Source organism: Periplaneta americana, chromosome 2 (assembly GCF_040183065.1).
Source record: "Periplaneta americana isolate PAMFEO1 chromosome 2, P.americana_PAMFEO1_priV1, whole genome shotgun sequence".
NCBI classification, from domain to species: Eukaryota; Metazoa; Arthropoda; class Insecta; order Blattodea; family Blattidae; genus Periplaneta; species Periplaneta americana.
Genome location: NC_091118.1, coordinates 134,140,573 through 134,161,930, shown reverse-complemented (window position 1 = coordinate 134,161,930; position 21,358 = coordinate 134,140,573). Strand labels below are relative to the sequence as shown.

The 21,358-nt window shown below is 36.6% G+C and overlaps 1 protein-coding gene across 2 annotated transcripts in view; it reads left to right on the top strand.

Annotated features, from left to right (window-relative positions):
- Window positions 1-21,358, top strand: part of LOC138694583 (mucin-2-like) — a 417,701-nt gene that overhangs the window by 105,139 nt on the left and 291,204 nt on the right. For both annotated transcript variants that reach the window (XM_069818451.1, XM_069818452.1), the window contains exon 2: window positions 8,897-8,997. In XM_069818451.1, the coding sequence (XP_069674552.1) occupies window positions 8,976-8,997 (22 nt within the window). In that variant the 5' untranslated portion in view covers window positions 8,897-8,975. The remainder of the gene's footprint in view (window positions 1-8,896; window positions 8,998-21,358) is intronic.

Sequence of the window (21,358 nt, the reverse complement as noted above, 5' to 3'; positions counted from 1 at the left end):
AATTTTAGGTTTGTATCTGTCGCCCTAGGTTTAACAATGTAGTCATTATTCTTCTACATTATAGTATTTTACTATATTTAAAAAAAATTCTACGCTAAGCAGAGGAATACAGAGGTCGAAACTTCCCCCTCTTTGAGAAAATGACAAATCGCGCCTAAGGTTATTAGAACTTCTGGGACTTACCGGTAAAATCTATTTCATTGTATTAATATGTATTTGTAAGGAACCATATAGATGTGAGAATTCTCTACGAAGACCAATTTTTATATCTATAGCGGAGTATATCCTAAGCATATAATTGAGTTTTTCGACCTTGTATTAAAAGAGTACGAGGTTGACTTCTTTGACTTGGAGACAACATAACGTACAAAGACAACACAGTATAGATTGAAAATGAACAAATAGTTCAAACGGGATTTTAACTCACGACCGTAACTTCTGTGCAAATCGGCGGCGACAACGACGAAGACTGCAACGACTGCGACGATTGATGATGGTGGTTGTTTAGAATTGCTATCTCTGTTCCGAATCTATTCTTATGCTTTCTTCTCTTTGGCAATTTTTAAGGATCTACATGTTTCTTTATTGAAGAAATAATTTGGCTATTATTATATATGTCGTGTAACTACGCTGTATCAACTCTGAAACTATTTAGAGGTACTAGGATTGGTGATAGCGACATGGTATTTTGCGAGATGAATTCGAAGATTCGCCATGGGATTATCTGATATTCACCTTACAGATGGAGACATTCTCATAAAAATATTCGTCCAGGCTATCAGCCCAAGTGGGATACGAATCCACACCAGAGCGCAGCCTCCGAGCTTGCATCTAGCACGTTAACCCTGACAAAGGAACTGTGAGTAAGCTTATATCGAAATATATTTTAAAATTTCGCTGACAAAAAGGACGTCATGAAAGAAGGCCATGAACAGAAAATTAGTTGCGAATTTGAACTGCAAGGTCCTGAGATCGAAGCTGCAATGTCACCGGATAAAGCTGCCATGCAGAAGCAATTGGGCACCCCTGAGCAGCAGTGCTGGGGGTGCGTGTTGTGATACTGCCGAGCGGCCATACAAGGGCGCACAAACCCAGCAATAAAACGCCATGTTTTTCTCTAGTGTTTTAATAGGAATTGCTATCTTGATATCGGGAACTTGCAGTTTGAACTCGCAGCTAATTTTTGGTGTAAGAGTTTTTTTTATAAGGTATAGATTCTGTCAGCAAAATTTCAAGGTAAATGAGCTCACTGACAGTTCCTTTGTAAGTTACACGAGGGGCTTTGATCATTCTGCAATGTGATATTAGATTTTGGGGTTTCCTTAAAGTTTGTAATGCCGATCTGGAAAGTTCGAATTATCTCCTACAGACCGGGAATCGTCCAGAGTACTCAGTTATGGAAGACGAAGATGCCGTATTAAAAGACGAAAAAGGATTTTCTATTTTAATGGAAGAAGTTGAACTAGCGCTTAAGGAAATTAAGAATGGCAAAGCAACAGGAGTTGATGGAATCCCCATTGAATTACTGAATTGCTTGGTTGAAGGCAAGAAGGAAATTCTATCATTGTGCAACGAAATATATGAAAAAGGCGAATAGCCTGAAAATTTTACGGTATTGCTGCCAATACTGAATCGACGTGTATATTCTCAGATGGAAGAACAGTTGGAAGAAGAGCAATTAGGCTTCAGAAAGGAAAAAGGTACGAGAGATACAATTGGACTACTACGAACAATCGGCGAAAGATACCTAGAGAAGAATAAAGAAGTGTATTTAGTATTTGTGGACCTAGAAAAGACTTTTGTCAGAGTGGATTGGAATAAACTGATGGGAGCTAAATAAAATAGGAGTGGATTGGAAAGAGAGAAGGCTGTTCAGTAATTTTTATATGAAACTAGTCAGTCAGGATAGAAGAAGAAATGTCAGAAGGAAGTAAAGAACTGTTTTCAGAATATGGGAGGACTGATAGTAGGAGGAAGAAGAATAAAATGCATAAGATTTGCTGTTGATATGGCGTTATCAGCAAAAGAGGAAATGACACAAAGGCAGATGCTACTGGAGCTAAATGACAGCTGTGAGCAGTATGGAATGAAGATAAATATAAATAAGACGAAGACCATGATCATAGAAAGAAAAATACAGAAGGTAAACTTACGAATTATAAATGAGGCAGTAGAGCAGGTGGACAGCTTTAAATACTTGGGGTGTACTATAAGCAGTTACATGAACTGCTGCCAGGTAGTCAAAAGAAGAATAGCAATGGCCAAGGAAGCTTTCAATAGGAAAAGGAGCATCTTCTGCGGATCTCTGGAGAAATAACTAAGGAAGGGACTAGTTAAGTGCTTTGTATGGAGTGTGGCATTATATGAGGCAGAAACATGGACCTTGCAACTGAGTGAAGAGAAACGACTAGAAAATTTTGAAATGTGGGTATGGAGAAGAATGGAGTGTGTGAAGTGTACAGACAAGTTAAGAAATGAAGCTGTGTTGGAAAGAGTGGGTGAAGAAAGAATGATGCTGAAACTGATCAGAAAGAGAAAAAGGAATTGGTTGGGTCACTAGCTAAGAAGAAACTGCCTGCTGAAGGATGCACTGGAAGGAATGGTGAACGGGAGAAGAGTTCGGGGCAGAAGAAGATATCAGATGATAGACGATATTAAGATATGTGAGGAGACAAAGAGGAAGGCAGAAAATAGGAAAAGTTGGAGGATACTGGGTTTGCGGTGAAAGACTTGCCATTGAGCAGAACACTGAATGAATATTTGCCAATGGTGGAGCCCTTAACTTGCCGTTATTCTCCCAGAGTCTACGAGCGTGCTCATAGATTTCACTAGTGTCGAGAATCGTAGACCACCTAGTTCGTCAGAAACTATCCAGAGTGCGTCACAGGCGGTGGTCCTTCAATGAATGGTGATGGATAATTATTGTAATGTAACGTGAAACGGAATACTCAGAAAAAATCCCTGTTGCCTGGATCAAGAGCTTGCCCAACACAAATTACAAATTCTGGTTAGATAGGAATTTGAACCCGGAACCATTAGTCTACAAGCCTAAAGTACTATTGCTGAACCACCGTGGCGGTTTTTCTACAGTATTGTCTCTATATTTCCGTTGAGTTTCCTGTTCGTGAACACAAAAACATAGCTAGTCCCTTTTATGAAAATTCAATTATAATTTCAGTATTTATTTGGCAAGTGTTTACTTTTCGTAATGATATGGTATTAGTCATACTGGAATGACTATTGTTTTGTGTAAATTCAGTGATGTGCATTTCTCGAATTTATTTTGTGTGTATTGCATATTCAATTATGAAACAGGTTCGATATTTGACATGCAGGAGATAAGTGAATCAGAATAACACTAAATAATATTGAGAAATGATCCAGAGAAGGTATAGGAATATTTAGTAGTAGGTCTGAAACGTTTTTCTTCAGTAAGCACAGAACCTGATTTGATCTTAATCTAAGCAACAGAAAGCTTTCTCTCCCACAAACAATGTTCTGCAATGTTACATTTACTTGTGTGGTAACGTACCTTAAAGGGAATTTTATAACAAGTTCTATTAATGAATTCATGAAAGCGAGTGTAGTATTAGTAGAGTTCATAGCGCAATATGAATGCATAGAAGAGGCACTGTAAGTTGTTGGTACTGATAAAACTGTATTGGATAGCCAATTTTATAACATGCAGTCGAAATCTAAACTCCCTGGTTAGTGTGTAAATTATAATAGAATGTATACATTTTTTTCTTATTATAAGCGTTGGTAAGCAGTACAGCTTAAAACTTAAATGGCTAATGCAATTTTATTCACTAATGCTCGAGCTACATACATATTTTTTCAAATGTAGGCCTATATACTTCTCCAACATGCAATTAAGGAATCTTAGTATTAGAATGTCATTTTATTATGAAGATTTCATCTTGGATCTTCCATTTTACGTCGTGAGGCTTGAAATTAATGAAAGAGACGAAGAAACCTAAAGTCAGCAGAGATGGGATTTCTTTCTTTCGATGGCGAAGTACATGTTTTAAAGATAAAACAAAGTTCATTTTTGCGAATAAAAACAGAAGTATTAAATTTAACTGAGAAAACAGAAGCATAGAAATAAGATACATTTTGAGAATTATAAAAGGAACTTCCAAGATTAAAGTCACGTTAGCAGGGCACACCATATGTCGGACAGTTTTGAATGTATCAACTTGAAGTTGTATAGATCAATGCTATTAAGGCGACCGTTATTGAGTTTTGTTATTTGTACAATTTTCACTACTAACAAAATTTAATAATTTTCATCTACTGATGAACTGCATTTGACCACGAGAGTCCAGATTACAAATGAACTGTGCAATTGTTATGTAGTTTAAACAGTCATAATAAATTAAAGTAAGTAAATCCTTGGCGCTACAGCTCATGAAGGGCCAAGACCGACCAGCCGGCAGCTGGCCTCATGTTCACATGCCGAAGCAGAGGTGGACGATCATCCAACCAGATTGGATATATCGTGTGGTTAACATGATGATCCCACCAGCCGTTATAGCTGATTTGCGAAAATATAAAACTTTCAATTTCTGAAAAAAGAGACATAAGCAATATGGAAGAATATTTTTAGTAGGTTATTTTGCGACGCTTTATCAACGTCTTAGGTTATTTAGCGTCCGAATGAGATGAAGGTGATAATACAGGTGAAATGAGTTCGGGGTCCAACACCGAAGTTACCCAGCATTTGCTCATATTGGGTTGAGGGAAAACCCCGGAAAAAACCTCAACCAGGTAACTTGCCCCGACCGGGAATCGAACCCGGGCCACCTGGTTTCGCGGCTAGACGCGCTAACCGTTACTCCAAGGTGTGGACTGGAATAATATTAATATATTATGTAAACAAGAATAGTTCTAATATTAATTCATTCGAAAATTGTAAATGGTGGTGAAGAATCCCTAAAGAATCTCTTATTACATCATTAATTATTTCTCGCAAGGAATTTACCATCGAACTAATTCCATTAAGATTTTATGTACAAATTTGTAACACCACCTCTGGCTCCAAACAATAAATCGTATATTTTTCAATTATGTAAAGGAGTGTTATATTTTGTCCTTATGAAGAGGAGGCAGTCTCCCTAAATGTCTCTCTTCTCTTGATATACTTCTTCGGCTTGCGTTAGTGTTTTCTCTCAAATCTTATAGTTGGATCAAGAACATAGCCTTTCTGATGTTATGTATCAATTGATACATACGTTGTATTTCTTCAAACACTTGTCATTTTCAGGAGCGTAAAGGCTGGTTCACATAAACCTGGAACGGAAACGACAACGAGAACGGAAATAATGTTAAAATAAATGTATTCAAATCTGAGCATTCACAATAGCTAATACATTTACAACAACAATATTTCCATTCTCGTTCTCGTTGTCTTTTCCGTTCCCAGTTTATTGTGAGCCAGCCTTAATGAAGATACCAGTGCTGAACGAACTCTGTGATATCTTGAGTTTCTTTGAAGTTCTCCTTTAGAGCAGAAACCTAACACATATATTCTTGAAAATTTTACGTCAGATATTGCTAAAATACATTTGGACAATTTTCCCAATTTTTTATGTTGAAAAATATACCCAGAATTATTTTTAAGTGTTTATTATTTAAAAAGAATGTCTATTCTTAGTAAACATTTAACTGTGCCTCAAATAAAGCTTAATCAATTTCCTAAAAGTTTAAAATGAAGCTACGACTCCGTATAATAAAATAGTACATAGGTTTTTCCTTGTCGATATAGTTCATTAGTAAAAAAATACTCTGAACATTTATTTATATTATCTTTTGTTTTTCAACTTCACAACCCGATATAAAAATCATAGATTTCTTAACAATGATCATATGTATAAATGAATGCAGCATCTCGTGCACAGACTATTGTGAGTATGTGTGCAAAATTCCATTACTCTAGGTACAGACTTTCAGGAGATATTTATAGTAAGTTAAAATGTAGAGACTGATCATTTTGAGATCAAATCACTTTCAAGTTTATAATGTGCATTCTGAATACAGTAACCGCTTATATGGGATAAACTGAATTTCTAACTTAGAATGAAGATATCGCGATGAAATCTTCACTACAGCATTCCTCAAGAAACCATAGATTTTTTCATAATATTTAAAAAATGTGGAAAATAACAAAATAGACCAAAACTCAGTAGCGCATTCTCTTATAGGAAATGATGGTAATGATGTTTTATTTTTATTTATGGTAAACTTGAATGTCTGATCTTATATAAAGCGTCCAATTTGTCCCAGAGGGAATATATAACTTGTTTGTACACATTAAGATTAACATATTTATTTTTCCTACCGTTTAATTGCGACAGTATTATAGTGCTGTTTCTTAATTATTAATTATGTAGATTTATATGTTGACCGTATGACACAATTAGTCTCGTGAAGAGATGATGTGATCTAATATTGTTTCCCGTTACCTTCTGCCTCGGCAATAAGGATGTTGTTCGTTGTAGATAAATAGCATAATAATGATGGACACAGAAGTGCTCACATAAATCCATCCCCACACCGCTTTTTCCTAAAACAAATTCCACTTGCATTCGCCGGGATTTTAATCCGGATCTCCGGCGTAGTAAACTGACGATTTTTCTGGTAAAAGTGTGCTCTAAGTGGAATGTAATGTGACAGAGTGTTTGCCGTGCACTTGGCATCGTTTATTTCTTTTATCCCAAAGAATCAAGAGCCGCAAATGATCAAGAAGCATGAAATTTCACTTCTCGTCCTTGTGGTGCTGAAGGTACTCGGTCAAGGTAAAATATCTTTGACTTTGTGAAGACTGATGAAGGAGAGTGTCGGCGAAAGAAAGAAAGAATTGAAATGAGGGCAAGAAAGACTAAGACCAGAAGGAAGAAAGCAAGAGGAAGTTAAAAGAATTAGAAGGGGAAAGTTATGTCAAAGGGAAATGATACGGAAGGAAGGAAAAAAAAAAGAGAGCGAGATTAAAGGATGAAAAGAGGAAGATAGAATGGTTAGGTGGATGGATGTATGTATGTGTCTGTGGGTGGGTGGGTGCATGTGTGTGGATAGGTTGACAAATTAGTTTCCTTATAGTCGGTTATTTAACAATGTTAGTTTATTTAGCGTTAATGAAATCGCTGATATCTTTAAAAAATTGGAACAGCGCATGTCAGAAATGGGTGTAGACTTTAATGTTACACAGTCTATTATTTGCTGAAAGTTATAATGACATAAGATCAGGACGATATTGAATAGAATGCAATATAAACTTATTTATTCATTTACATCAGGAAGACAGAAGATTAATTTAAGCAAGACTGAAGTTGAAGAAAATGGTGAAATAAGGGAGATTATATCATTGAAAGGTATTTTCTGGAGTAGAGAATAAGATTAACAAGAAAAAATAAAATAAATTAAAATCAGTGGTGGAAAACATGCTTACATATGCATGTGAAGGTTGGGCAGTGACTGAACAATTACGGAGAAGAATGTTGGCGACAGAAATGGATGGTCCTAGAAGAAATGTGAGAATATAAAGAACGCAACTTGAATGAGTACATTCGATCACAAATGGATCCACAAGAAATTATTATTGATAGAGTAGAAGCACGAACATGCCTAGGATTCGCGTTAGAGAATGGGAACTGGTTCGATTCTCATAGGAAGGAAATTTTCTCGTGAAATTTCGGCTAGTGTATGGAAACGATACCCACCCAAATATGTATTTGGGGAGCTACAATATATAGGCCTAGCGAAATCCGGTTTCACGAGCCAGCTATAGCAGCTGGGGGGGATCATCGTGCAAACCACCTCCGTTCTGATTGGATGATTGTTCACCTCTGCTGAAGTATGTGGACGTGAGGCCAGCAGCCGGCTGCTCGACCTTGGCCCTTCATGGGTTATCGCGCCTCGAATTTAATTTAAATAGTATTGACATGTACAACGAATGTCAGAAGAAAGATGCCAACATGTCGTCTTAGTTAGTCCCCTTCTGGCAGAAAAAGAGTGGGACATTATACAAGTAGGTCTAATTCTTGATATGGCGACATCATCAAAACCATGGAGACAAGGGGTTTAGAAGGACAGTCGACGATAGATATTTTATAGGTGTGTAGGTAGATTGGTATTTGGGAAGGTAGATGTATGGATATCATTTATGAAATAAAACTATAAATGAAGGTGGATGGGTAGATGGAAGAAAAGTGAGGACGATACAAGAAAAGAAGAGTGAAAATGAAGGGAAGAAGGGCGAAATATGAAACATAAAAAGGGAGGAAAAATAACATTGGTACAGCGCTTGTCGGTGATAATTGTTGGAAGATTATCGCATGATTGATGACGATGGTGGTGGCGGTGAAGGTTATACGATTTTGAAATACGAGCTTAAAATTTAAGTTTTGATAGATAAGTGTTAATGACCTATCTTAAAATGTGGGTTGTTATTTTTGTATGTTATAACGCACTGCAGACTTTGCTGTCAATATCTTTCATTTACTTGGTTAGAAATTTCACAGATATTTATAATCAAGTGCTGAATGGAAAATTAATTAAATCAAGAGAAATTCACATAACACATAACACTCCTTAATATTCTGTTTAAGATCTTCTCTTAGTCTTTGCTATAAAGATATTAAATTTCCCTCAGTTGCAAGAAATTTGCCTGTGTTGCAGAAGTATCTGACAAGAATATTGAAGCCATTGAATGCGGCGGCTCTACGCTTCTGTGGTGTGACATACTTCACGCACGATTGGCGCGTGCTCTGGTGACCGACTTGCGTCACTTTCGCTCTCCACTCGTTCTGAGTCCCTGAGACCCCATCGCACGATTACCTGTACTGCTAATAACACGCCTGGTGGAGAGTGTCTAATTAAGTTTCTGTTATTGTTACAGGGCCGGAGGACGACCCGGGCCTTGACCCTCCTCCTCCCGCGGCGGCCCTAAAGCTTCGAGGGCCCCACCCAATGCAACTATGCGGCTTGGGATTCTGTCAGGTAAGTCAGGCTTAATAGACATAAAGGTTCCATTGTCTTGCACAACAATCAAGTGTTGCAACAATACAACAGGTGATCGTGTTCATATGTGAGAGGCGAGACACCTAGTACTAGTGGCGATTTTCATATTCCTGGAATATTTTTTTTCAACGGAAATTTCGGTTAGAATTGAATCGATTATTATTGCTCAAGAAAGATTCAGAAAATCGTCGTTTGCTTTAAAGGTTAGCCACGTTACTGACAGTGCATAAGAAAAACTTGTCTAATGTCCTATGAAGTGGGTGACGTTTTTGGGCACGGTTCAGTTACACATGCGGGAGAATTGATCAATCTGAAACGAGTTCGTACCGGACGTTGGGTAAGCGTAGGCTAATTTGATCTCTAAGACAAAAATTTTACTTGCGTAATATTTCGTAAATTTATAGTTTCCGACAATTAAGAAGTGTTATTAATCCCTTTACCTAGGAAGACTGTTGTTAATATGTTATATTATCAATGATTATATATTTACAGAGAAAAACGGTCCATTCACATACCATAAGGAAATCAAATGTAATTGAAGGCCTCGGTGCAAAAACTGGTCAAGTCCAATTTTTTTCAAAATCGACATTTAATATGTAATGCATAGATAAATATTATGCTGCATACTTTTGTGCAAAAACGTCAAGTCTGACTTTTAGTAACGTCTCTACACTTGAAAAGGACTTGTCTGTTTCACTGATTTGCGTCAAAAAACAGACAGATCTTCCCGATAGATAGGAGGTAAGTCAATATTCTTTCCCTATAGTCCTATATTTCAGTAGGCCTACCAATTTTTACTACAGCTTTTGTCCCACAAGATCAGATACTAGTAGCGCGTTTGCCTGGTGATCCGTATTTGCACTAGGGCGCGGGTTCGATTCTCGCTTGGGCTGTTTACCTGTTTGAGTTTTTCTGAGGTTTTCCCCAACCGTAAGGCAAATGTCAGATAATCTGTGGCGAATCCTCGGCCTCATCTTGCCAAATACCATCTCGTTATCACCAATTTCATCGACGCTAAATAACCCAGTAGTTGATTCGGCGTTGTTAAATAACCAAGTTAAAATTATTATAAACCTACTCTTATTGACTGCAGTAAACACTTTAAGCTTTAAAATACAATACAATAATAATTGTTTGAAAGTATATAATATACGTAATAACTTATATGTACTGTATAAGCTTATATATGCAACGGGAACTCGCCTGAGACTGAAGTAAGTTTCGTAGATTTGTTTTGAAACAAGAAATAAATAAAGTTCAAACATGACAAAGAAATCTGTTGTATTTCCAGGACAAAAACATTCAAGTCCATCATTAAAAAAAATGCTATTGACGAAAGAGAACTAACAAGAATATTGGTAACCAAATAAAAAACCTACTAATTTCCTACATTATCGTGTAAAAAATCAGTTTGAAATTAATGTACATTCAATTTTTGTGGAAAGTTTTATCTCGTGTAAAATTTTCATTTTTGGACTTGACCGGTTTTTGCACCGAGGTCTTCAGTTCTAAATTACTGTACATGTCTAGAAATAAAATATTTAGGGAGTCGTAATGCGAAATTCTAAATCTTTTGAGATATAAACACGAACAATAACAATATTGTTGTATTGTAGATTAAATTTCAGTAGCCTACAACGTAATACTTCGACAAAAGATACCAGCTGATTTGACTATTGGCGATAGACTTGTTTAATTTTCGACGAAAGAAATTACTTTTCTACAGTCAAATTAAGCTTCCGTGAAATCAATTTTCCTCTAATGATGTAGCCTACAGAGATAAAATCAGGTTGATTTCTTTGCTAGTGGAATTCTATGAATGTTTTAAATCAGTTCAAAGGAGGGACTGTTGTTTGATGCCGCCATTTTTAACAGCTGTATACAGGATGAAAGGGGACCGATGCACCAAAATTTAAGAGGTGATTCTATATGTTAAATGGTGTAACAAAACTCTTAGTATACTTATCCTTCGATGAAGCACCGTTAAGCACGAAAAAAAGTCTTTGCCTAATGTTTGTAGCGCCCTATTGCTGTAATGGCTCAAGAGAAATGGCTGATTGCTATGCAAGCAGTTGGTTAAAAATAATCTGAATAGTTAATGTTCTGAATCTATTTTTTCATATCAAACCGTCTAGCCATGAATTTAAATTGAATAATAGCGGAAATCAGTAAAATAAATCTTGCAACGCAGTGCACTGTCTCGCGTCATCGATTGAGTTCAGCAGTGGGGGGGGGGGGGGGAAGGAAGGTAAGGAGTGCAGACCGCGCTTGGTAGAGTTATTGCAGTAGCCGTGATTTTGTCAGATGCGTCATAGAAACATAACGATTTCCTCTAAAACAGTGAATGTTAGAGAAAAAACTTATTTAGATTTTTCAAATCTCTCCTCATGATCTATTACCGGTTTCATTTTGGTGCAGAGGTTACCATCCACTCTGTATATTCATGGGGCGTGGAGTAGCGCTGCTGTTGAGGCGTTGTGATGCAAGCCGTATGGTCGCGGGTGCGATTTCCCATAGAGTCATGGAGTTCCTTCATTGATTCAATTCTTCCGACCGCATTTTGGCTCTTGGATACATACACTCAGTCTCTTACATGAATGAGTAGGATTACCGGGAGAATTTTTTTGTTTAGGCAAAGGTGGCAAGCATGTAGAACTGGCATCCTTACTACTGCTTGGTGCCGATTGTCTCGTGAAGTGAGAGGCTTAACGTTTCTGCGCCTTAAAACTAACAGGGGCGTATAATGGAATATCTTTGCATTTAAATATGCAAGCAGATAATTGTCAATGGAAGACAGAATTAAGAGTTTATATTGCATTATACCAGAATATCCCAAACTTTCTCGGTTCACGACGACATTAGTGGCTCGGAAATTTTTCTTTACGCCTCTAGGCGAAAAGGTGTACCAACACTTTCGTTCTTTTAATTGGTGATTTTACGATACTTTATCACCTGCGACGGTCGTCTAGCATCTGAATGAGATGACGGTGATAATGTCAGCGAAATGAGTCCAGCATCCAGCGCCGAAAGTTATCCAGAATTTTCTCTTAATGGGTTGCCGGAAAACCCCGGAAAAACTTCAATCAGGTAACTTGTCCCAACCAGGATTTGAACCCGTGCCCACTTGTACACCGTCAGACATGCTATCCGTTACTCCACAGCGGTGGATAACACTTTCATTTACTAAGAATTTTTTCAATTGGTTATTTATCGATGCTGAATCAACTACTAGCGTCGATGGAATTTGTGATAGCGAGATGGTATTTGGCGAGATGAGGCCGAGGATTTTCCATAGATTAACTGACATTCTCCTTACGGTTGGGGAAAACAATGGAAATATCTGTTTTTTGGTGAAATTCTTTCATGTTCCATCTTAGGCTAGTGTTATTAACCAATACGAAAGGTGTACCAACACTTTCGTTTTTTAATTGGTGATTTTACTACACTTTATCAACTGCGATGGTTGTCTAGCATCTGAATGAGATGACGGTGATAATGTCAGCGAAATGAGTCCAGGGTCTAGCGCCGAAAGTTACCCATAATTTTCTCTTAATGAGGTGCAGGAAAACCCCGGAAAAAACTCAATCAGGTAACTTGTCCCAACCAGGATTTGAACCCGTGCCCACTCGTTTCAAGGTCAGGCATGCTAACCGTTACTCCACAGAGATGGACAACACTTTCATTTACAAAGAATTTTTTTCAATTGGTTATTTATCGATGCCGCATCAACTACTAGTTTATTTAGCGTCGATGGAATAGGTGATAGCGAGATATATTTTGCGAGTGAGGCCGAGAATTTACCATAGATTAACTGACATTCTCCTTACGGTTGGGGAAAACATTGGAAATATGTTTTTTGTGAAATTCTTTCATGCTCCAGCTTAGGCAAGTGTTATTAACCAATACATCTTTCACTTGCGCAATCACACCACCTTTGAATTTAGCCTGGTAAAATCTGTTAAGTAATACAATTCTGGAAAAAATTCTGGACTCGTTGTAACTGAACAGTAATCCATTATCAAGACCGTCAGACTTGAGAAAATAACGTTAAAGGTTCTGACGACATTTTCTGTACATTACGGCGTCAATATCAGGCTTCACTCTCACCATATATCTTCCAGCTGGAAATAGTTCGAGACAATAAATTCTTCTTGTACTTTCTATAATAAATCCATAAGGAGTAAATAAACCGTCTTCCCTCCTGTTCTGTTATTAGTAACTGCGAAGGAATGTTGAATTTTGAACTTACGCAAACAGGATGTGAAGAAATATTACTTGAAACCTGCAAAAATTCACACGAGAGATCGATTGCAACTAATATTGCGAAGGAAAGTAAACACGCATTAATTATGAGTGCAGTAATGTTGATTTTATAAAGCGCTAATAAAAATTCCACACATGCAATCCGTGTGGAAGTTAAGTGACCAGAACGACATCTGAAATGGAACACGTATAAGGTGTTGTATAAATATTTGCTTCTCTGAGGCAATGCAAGTAAGAGAGTTTCTTCAGTAGTCACTCCGTCCTTTCGGAATGTTATAAAGCGGAGTTGAATTATTATGGGGATAGGCATAGTGATTCTGGATATTTTTTTAAAATTACAAACTACATGTATACGTAATGCAGTTAATGTACAAAATATCCCAAAATTATCGTATTAGTACAAAAATATGAAATTCTAGAATCAGAACCATTTCCACCAAAGCCGGTCCCAAGCCCGGTTGAAAAAGGATCCTTCCCTTAACTATGCATCTGAGACTTGGATTCATAACAAAACGTGAACAGTGTATGTAATAGATATTGAAATAAAGGTGATGGGAAAATTGTTACAACTTCAAGGTAGTATTGGAAAATCAGAAAAAATGAAGAACGCTGTAATTTATATAAGCATCTAGATGTAATTTCAAAAGTAAAACCAAGAGAGTTTAAATCATTAGGTCATGTGATGGGAGTTCCACTGGAAGGAAAATTAGGAAATTCATAGGAGAAAACCCGCAGAGAGAATGTCACTGGAAGAACCACGTATGAGATATTTTAGATTATACTATATAGGGGAAAAAATTGCGAACAATAGGCATAACTGATTGGAAAAAAGTTTGTTTGTATAGAACAGACTAATCTGGTTCAATATTGTTTGCTATGCAGCGAAAAGCCTTGTAAAACAAGTAATAATAATAATAATAATAATAATAATAATAATATAATAATAATAAAAATAAAATAATTACAATTTTATGTACTTTTAATAACTCCACTCCCCTCTTGTCTATCAGACCATAAATTTTCATCATTGTTGTAAGTATTCTTTCACTCAAGTATCCCCTGGTCTTTCCTTTTTTCTATGTCCTTGTGGTATTCATTCCATTCCATTTCCTTGTCTTGTATGAAATCAATAATAGAATTTTGAATTGTTTTATGATTCCATTTTTTATTTTTGCTCGTCGAGATATCCTTGAAATAATAATAATAATAATAATAATAATAATAATAATAATAATAATAATAATAATAATAATAAAAACCACACTGGAAATATAAAACGGAAGAGGTATTGTCACTTTTTTGTTTCTTAAACTTAGATAATAAGAAGACGTGGATTCATGTCTTTTTGTTATTGTTAGAAGTGTTTTGTTAACGTTATCGGGAGTGATGAAGCTTTGTCCGTAATTAAGATACAAGTAATAGGTACGATTTCAGATGATCACAGTGTATAATCTGGCAAAGTTTCCTTTACTTCTGTCTCGTATCATAAACATATCGACGTTTTGGAGGTGTCTATCTTGTCCATCATCAAGGAATGTAATAATAATCCGTGGCGCTACAGCCCGTGAAGGGCCTAGATCGACCAGCCGGCTGCTGGCCTCACGCCCACATGCTGAAGCAGAGGAGGACGATCATCCGACCAGAATGGAGGTATCGTGTGGTTAGCACGATGATCCCCCCAGTCGTTATAGCTGGTATTCACAACCGGATTTCGCTACCTATCGTAGCATCACGATGCTGGGTGGGCACCGGTCTCATACACTGGCCGAAATTTCATGAGAAAATTTCTTCCCCCATGAGGAATCGAACCAGCGCGCATTCCGTAACGCGAGTCCTAGGCGGGACATCAAGGAATGTGAAAATCCATTATCAAGCGTTAAGTTATAGGTAGGAAGTGATACAAAAATTATCTTTAAAGTTCTGTTTTCAACATCTTCAATTATTTCTTAACATTCTTGGTCTCTGTCCACGTGATGATATGAAACAGTAATATAAAGAATCATGTACCTATAGACATAGACTAATCGTGCATGCTGAAGTGTAGTTTACTGTATTGTTACATTGCTGGAATATGTATTTGAAAATTTAAATTTTGCTGTGTACATAATAAAAATATTGGAAAACGCGCGATTCTATATTAGCTAAAATAATTCCGTTCCATTAAAAACTGAGTGATTTTTATTCATTGAATTGCCATGTATATCAACGAAGTTCATGAAGAAATCATAGAATAATATGCTGTATACTATTGGGCAGACAGTTTTCAAGAACAACCTTTTGGTGTTATTGATGATGAAAACTTTTAATTATAAAAAATCTCTAAATTGATTTTTTTTCGGCAGCTACAATATTTAAATAATTCCTGTTTACTTCGTATATTGATAGTAATGTTGATGATCATCTCTAATACCATGAAAATTGTTGGCAGTTATGTGTACCGGCTTTAATTAAACTGTTGTTTTTAGGACATCCTATAGCTCCTTTGCAATTTGATCTTGTGTCTAGGTCCGTCAACATAGGAAATATATTGCTATCCATTCTCTGTAAATGGCGAACCATTTCTCTTTGTAATGTACGACAATCTGGTACATTCATAATTTCAAACTCGTTTCTCTTAATTTCATTTCTAAATTAGCCTCTGACAAATATTACAAATTGTATACCTGCTGCTGTTAACGTACGTCATCGCTTTTATTAATTATCCAAAGTCAACTACAGTATGTATATACAGTAGGCCGCGCGGTAGCATCGCTATTAAGGTATTGCGCTACAAACCAGAAGGTCGCGAGTTCGATTCCCGTGGGTACAATGGATTTTTCCCATTGATTAAATTCCTCCAGCAGCAGTATGATTTTGAGTTTCATTCATTGTCTAATAGAAATGAGTACCAGGTGTATTTTCTTCGGGGTGAAGGCAGCCAGCACGTTGGACTGATATCCCTACTGCTACTCAGTACCGATTGTCTCACGAAGTGAAAAAATTAACGTCTTCCCATTCTATGGACCTTTCGAGTAGATTTGTAAACGGTTATATTTCTTAAGCATCAAGTAAGAAGCAAGGCCGCTATTCCCTACGATTCCGTATTTGTATAATGAAAACTCAAAACTGTACATACTTTCGTCAGAAGCATCGCTGGAGTCCTATAGAGGAAATTCACATTGCTCTGAACATCAGCTACTACGAGTAAGTTTGATCTAGTAACCTCTCATTTTTCAAAAGATATTATAGAAACCATTCGCTCCGACACCCAAATCTATTTGTTGATCTCATGCCTGTAGGTTTATATATATTGACAAAACTACTTAGAGTATCTTTCAGATTATCCATGCGGTGGCCGAGTGGTGAGATCTTTAGTCTATCACGCAGGCAATATTACAAATCTGCAGTGTTCGGAAAAAGTGACATAAGTCAGTTTTCACAAACCTTTTTTGATAATTTATTGACAACTTGCACTGGTTTATGTCGATTTGTTTTTTTTTTCTGTATGAATTACTGGAATGGGAGAAATACTTAGTAGTTTTTTCCAAGCGAGTAGATGTTCCGTAAGTTGTCAATAAATTATCAAAAAAGGTTTGTGGAAACTGACTTATGTCACTTTTCCCAAGCACCGCATAAATAATTCTGCAGAAAGATAACATTAATAAAGTATGCAGAAAAAGAAAGTTATGTAATTTGTTTCTTGGAGTTTTATTACTTTCAATCCATCTTATCACACTCTAAATATACTTACGTAACTAATCATTAGACGTAGGTATGTTTAGAATAAATTACTGCTGAATTTACGTCATATTAAAATAAGTTATTTGATGGGCGCTCTAAACATTGAAATTCTTTACTAGTAGGCCCTTCAAGATTTATTGTTAACAGAATGCTAACTCTTTTTACTGAAAGGTGATTTATAATTCCAGTTTTTACAAGATTCATGCAACTAAATCCTCGTTCACAATTTACAGTATGCGATGGAATTATATAAATCAATTAGAAGAAATTGTTCACTTAACTTAGGCCTATATGAATTGCATCAACTCTTTGATATTAATTCCCGAACATCTATTGCTCAAGACCTTTTTGAACATGCCCATGCCATTAGCATTTCATTTAAATTCAGTTTAGTTCAAACATATCTCTGATTTAATTTTCTTCATTACCATCGTTTCTGAAATCCAATGTGGCTGTCGCATTTTTGCACATTTACATTCAAAGTTTGTTGCATTTTTAGAAGTCAAGTAGCAAAATGCGACAAATTGCGACTGTAGCTTAAACCCTGGTCCGATCTCCATTCCGTTATCATTCCATTACATTTCCCGGGACGCCTGCTGACAATGCACGGAGAGGACTGGTCTAGGGACCAGTGGGGTTGCCTGCTCGAAACGTGGGTATTCAACGAACCTTAGAGTAGTCAGCCGATGTAGGTTGGAAATACGCCTAGCAGGAAAGTAAGCGTAATGGATCTAGTTAGGTCGCAGCTCTGAGTCGTAATGCGTTCTCTCAAATATAGCACAATACAATGCAATGTTTCAGATTACATTCCTTTCACATAGCTGTGCCATTTTCATATTCATAATTATCTATTTTATTTATTGAATTAAAATGTTTAATTCGGCTTTGGTATACCCACTCATTTCTAATATCAGTTCTTGCAGTGCACAATAAATTCCGGACGTAACACCAGTATTCTTTTGTTGTGCTTACACTGTAATCCATATAGTAATCATGGTAGATCCATCATTTTATGAATGTATTGTCTATAAATTTTTGGTTTCCCATTAAATATTTTTTAATTACACCATATAACAATTGAAAATGTTTATTATGTGTTCTAAACTTTCAAAATGATTTAAGGCCAGGTGTTGTTTCAAGCATATACATACAGAGCGGGTCAGAACTTCTGCGACAAACTCTGGTGAGCGATAGTTCTCTCAATAAGGGGTGAATTTTTGTGAAATAAACCATGTTCTTCGATGGTCGTTTAGGAGCTATGCTACATAGAAGAAAATACAGGTTTTTTAATGACATGAACAATTATGAAATTAATCATTTTTGAAATATGCTTGCTGACAAGTTACAAGCAGGATATTCAAAGTGTCTACCCTGAACCTGATTCCATTCATTACAAGTGATTATCGGACTTTGTCGAACATTACTGGCCTGTATCGAGTCTGATGAAAGCAGCGAATATTCGCGCAGTCAGTTCCTCTCTGGTGTCAATTGGAGTGGTGTAAATGCTCCCAAAGAAAAAAAAATAGAGGCGTTAAGTCGGGTCATCACGCTGGCCACGCAACAGGTCCCACTCTTCTAATCCATTGCTCCCAATCACATGTCCCCGTACATCCTCCGTGAGCAGCGGAAGCGTATTCTGAAGAGCGCTTCATTCAAACGGGGCAGAAAAATGACAGAACACTTGTAACCTGTCCGCAAGGGTACTTGAAGGAATAAATCAATAATTCATTTGATAATTAATTGTAAATATCACTCAAACCTGTCTTTCTTTCGATGTCACATAGCTCTTAAACGATAAGTCAGAGAATATGGGTTCTTTAACGAAAAATTATCTTCGTTGCGAGATCTATCTCTCATCAGAGTTTGTTGCAGAGGTCTTGGATCATCCTGTATATATATATATATATATAATCTTACATAAATGTATATTAAACGAAATCGAAGAGTCCACTGCAAGAATGATGGATGTCACTTGGAATACATTTTGCAGGAGAAGCAATTGAAAGTTTGAAATGCTTAGCGCTCAAAGTTTAACTGTGATTTTCCGATCAATACTGGACAATGACTGTCAGTGTTAATGCCATATAACTCTCTACATACAGTACATTCTATATGTCTTAAGCTATGAATTGACAGTCTTGGTTCATTTACGACAAGAAAGTGACATCCATCATTCTTGCAGTGGACTCTTCAATTATTTACATACAGTATAATTGACATTTTTCTTTTATTGTCGTAGTAGTAGCCTACTTTTTGTCTCTTCTGAAGATATTTTTGTGTAGTATTCTTTATAACACATAGGCTTGAGACAATGAAGGATAACACTTCGAAACTAGTCAGCCAGGTAATTACCTAAAAGTTAACACGGTAAAGAAGTTGCAAGTTAACCAGTGACTGTTTTTTAGTTTAGATAGAGCTACTTGTAAGTTACTTCCTGTAGTAAATACTTAGACATAATTGGCTGGTCGTCAGCAGAAATGTATTTAGTCGTCTTTCGTGTTTCTGAAATGTTATGTTGAGCATTATACGTTCCGTTTTTTTAACCTTTAAAGTGGATGAACTCTGACTATATTTTTGGCTTGATGTGGCAGGATTCACTGCTCTGAGTGCTGGTAATACCAGTAACCTTAAACGTTTCGTTTGAAATTTAACGCTTGATTTACAGTGAAGGTTACATCGGTGTCAACTCCTACAATTTCGACATAGCATTTAATATAATTGCCCGATTCCCACAATATCACACCCCGAACATTACACTCACAACTGAACTTTTCAAGATACATGTCCAAAGTAGAGAGTCTTGTAAATCAGTTTGTAATCTAGTACCGAAATTAAAGGACGAATCCTTGAGAACGGCGTTTGTTAACCTAGATTTAGCTCTGCGTACTCGTGTTATAAGGTGACTACAAAAAAGTGTATACTTAAAAATAAATAGTAAGTTGAATAATAAGCAATTCTAAGGATCTGATATAAAAAGCAGAGCTTCCAGTGTGTCAAAACTTAGAAACGAGTAACAAGTACATAAACTTCCATAAGATATGCAACTAACAGGTACTTCAAAATATATTTATTATTTTTAAAGTATTTTAGGAGTTACGGTCGTGAGTTCGAACCCCACATAAGTCACGAATGTTAATTCTTAATATTACATCATGCACACTCTTAATTGGAGTTTTGGCGCCGTGCTGAATCCTCGTTACAGGAGTCTACAGTGTGTACATCTAGTTTGAGGACGAGACAGCCCAATAGAAATGTCATCAGTTCCATTCAGGAGCTTTCCACCGAAATTATTCCCTGAAAGAGCTTTTACTTTATTCCAGGATTTCCCAACACTTTTCGCCTCATTACAGACAGTTCTTCTCCCTTCTCCACGTGGTCGTTCTACTTATCTCGCACCTTGAGAATTCCAATTTAAAACAATAGAAATGATATAATTACGAGTATATTATTAAGAAGTATATCTCTGAGTAATGTGGAAATTTAAAAATTATTGCAGATATTCGTAATTTTATTGATGATACCCCTCATAAGGTAAACAAGACGCAAGGACACGTTTAACATACCGATACCACAAGAAAAAAGTGCAGTCCTGATTTCAGGGAATTAAAATCTCCGCTGTCCTGCTGGTTCGGATAAGTTACTGCATTAGGCCTACGTTTATAATAATAATAATAATAATAATAATAATAATAGTCCTGGGCGCGACAGCCCGTAGAGGGCAAAGACCGAGTAGCCGGCTGCTGGCATCATATCTACATACCTCAGCAGAGATGAACGATCATTCAGCCAGTACGGAGATATTATGCAGTAAGCACGGTGATTTCTTCAGCCATTACAGCTGGTTTTCGAAACTGGATTTCGTTACCTTTCATAGCTCTCCAAATTCATCACGATACTGGGTAGTTGCCGGTCCCATGCACTGGCCGAAATTTCATAACAAAATTGCGTCACCCATGAGGAATTGAACCAGCTCTCATTCCGCAACACGAGTCCAGGCATGTTGCCCTAGACTACGGCGGGAATATTTTATACGGCCTGTACCTCTATCTCTTGTGTATACACCAAAAAACCATTTTATACAGAGTAGATTCAGATTATAGCAATAGACCTAATATTAAAGAATGGGCATTCTTTTGCCATAATGATAATTTGTATATCCCTTAAAGAGTAACGATAAATAATGTTTCTTAAGGGGACACGCTACTGAGATTTCTAATCTCCACAATTTTGATTGTAAGTTTTTGAAATTTTAAAATCGAATAGATGTTGATGAGTTACATGTGCACAATTATTTTCAAAATTTTATGTTTATGTCGAAAAAAATAAATAAAAAAGTGTTTATAGTTTTAGTAAACAA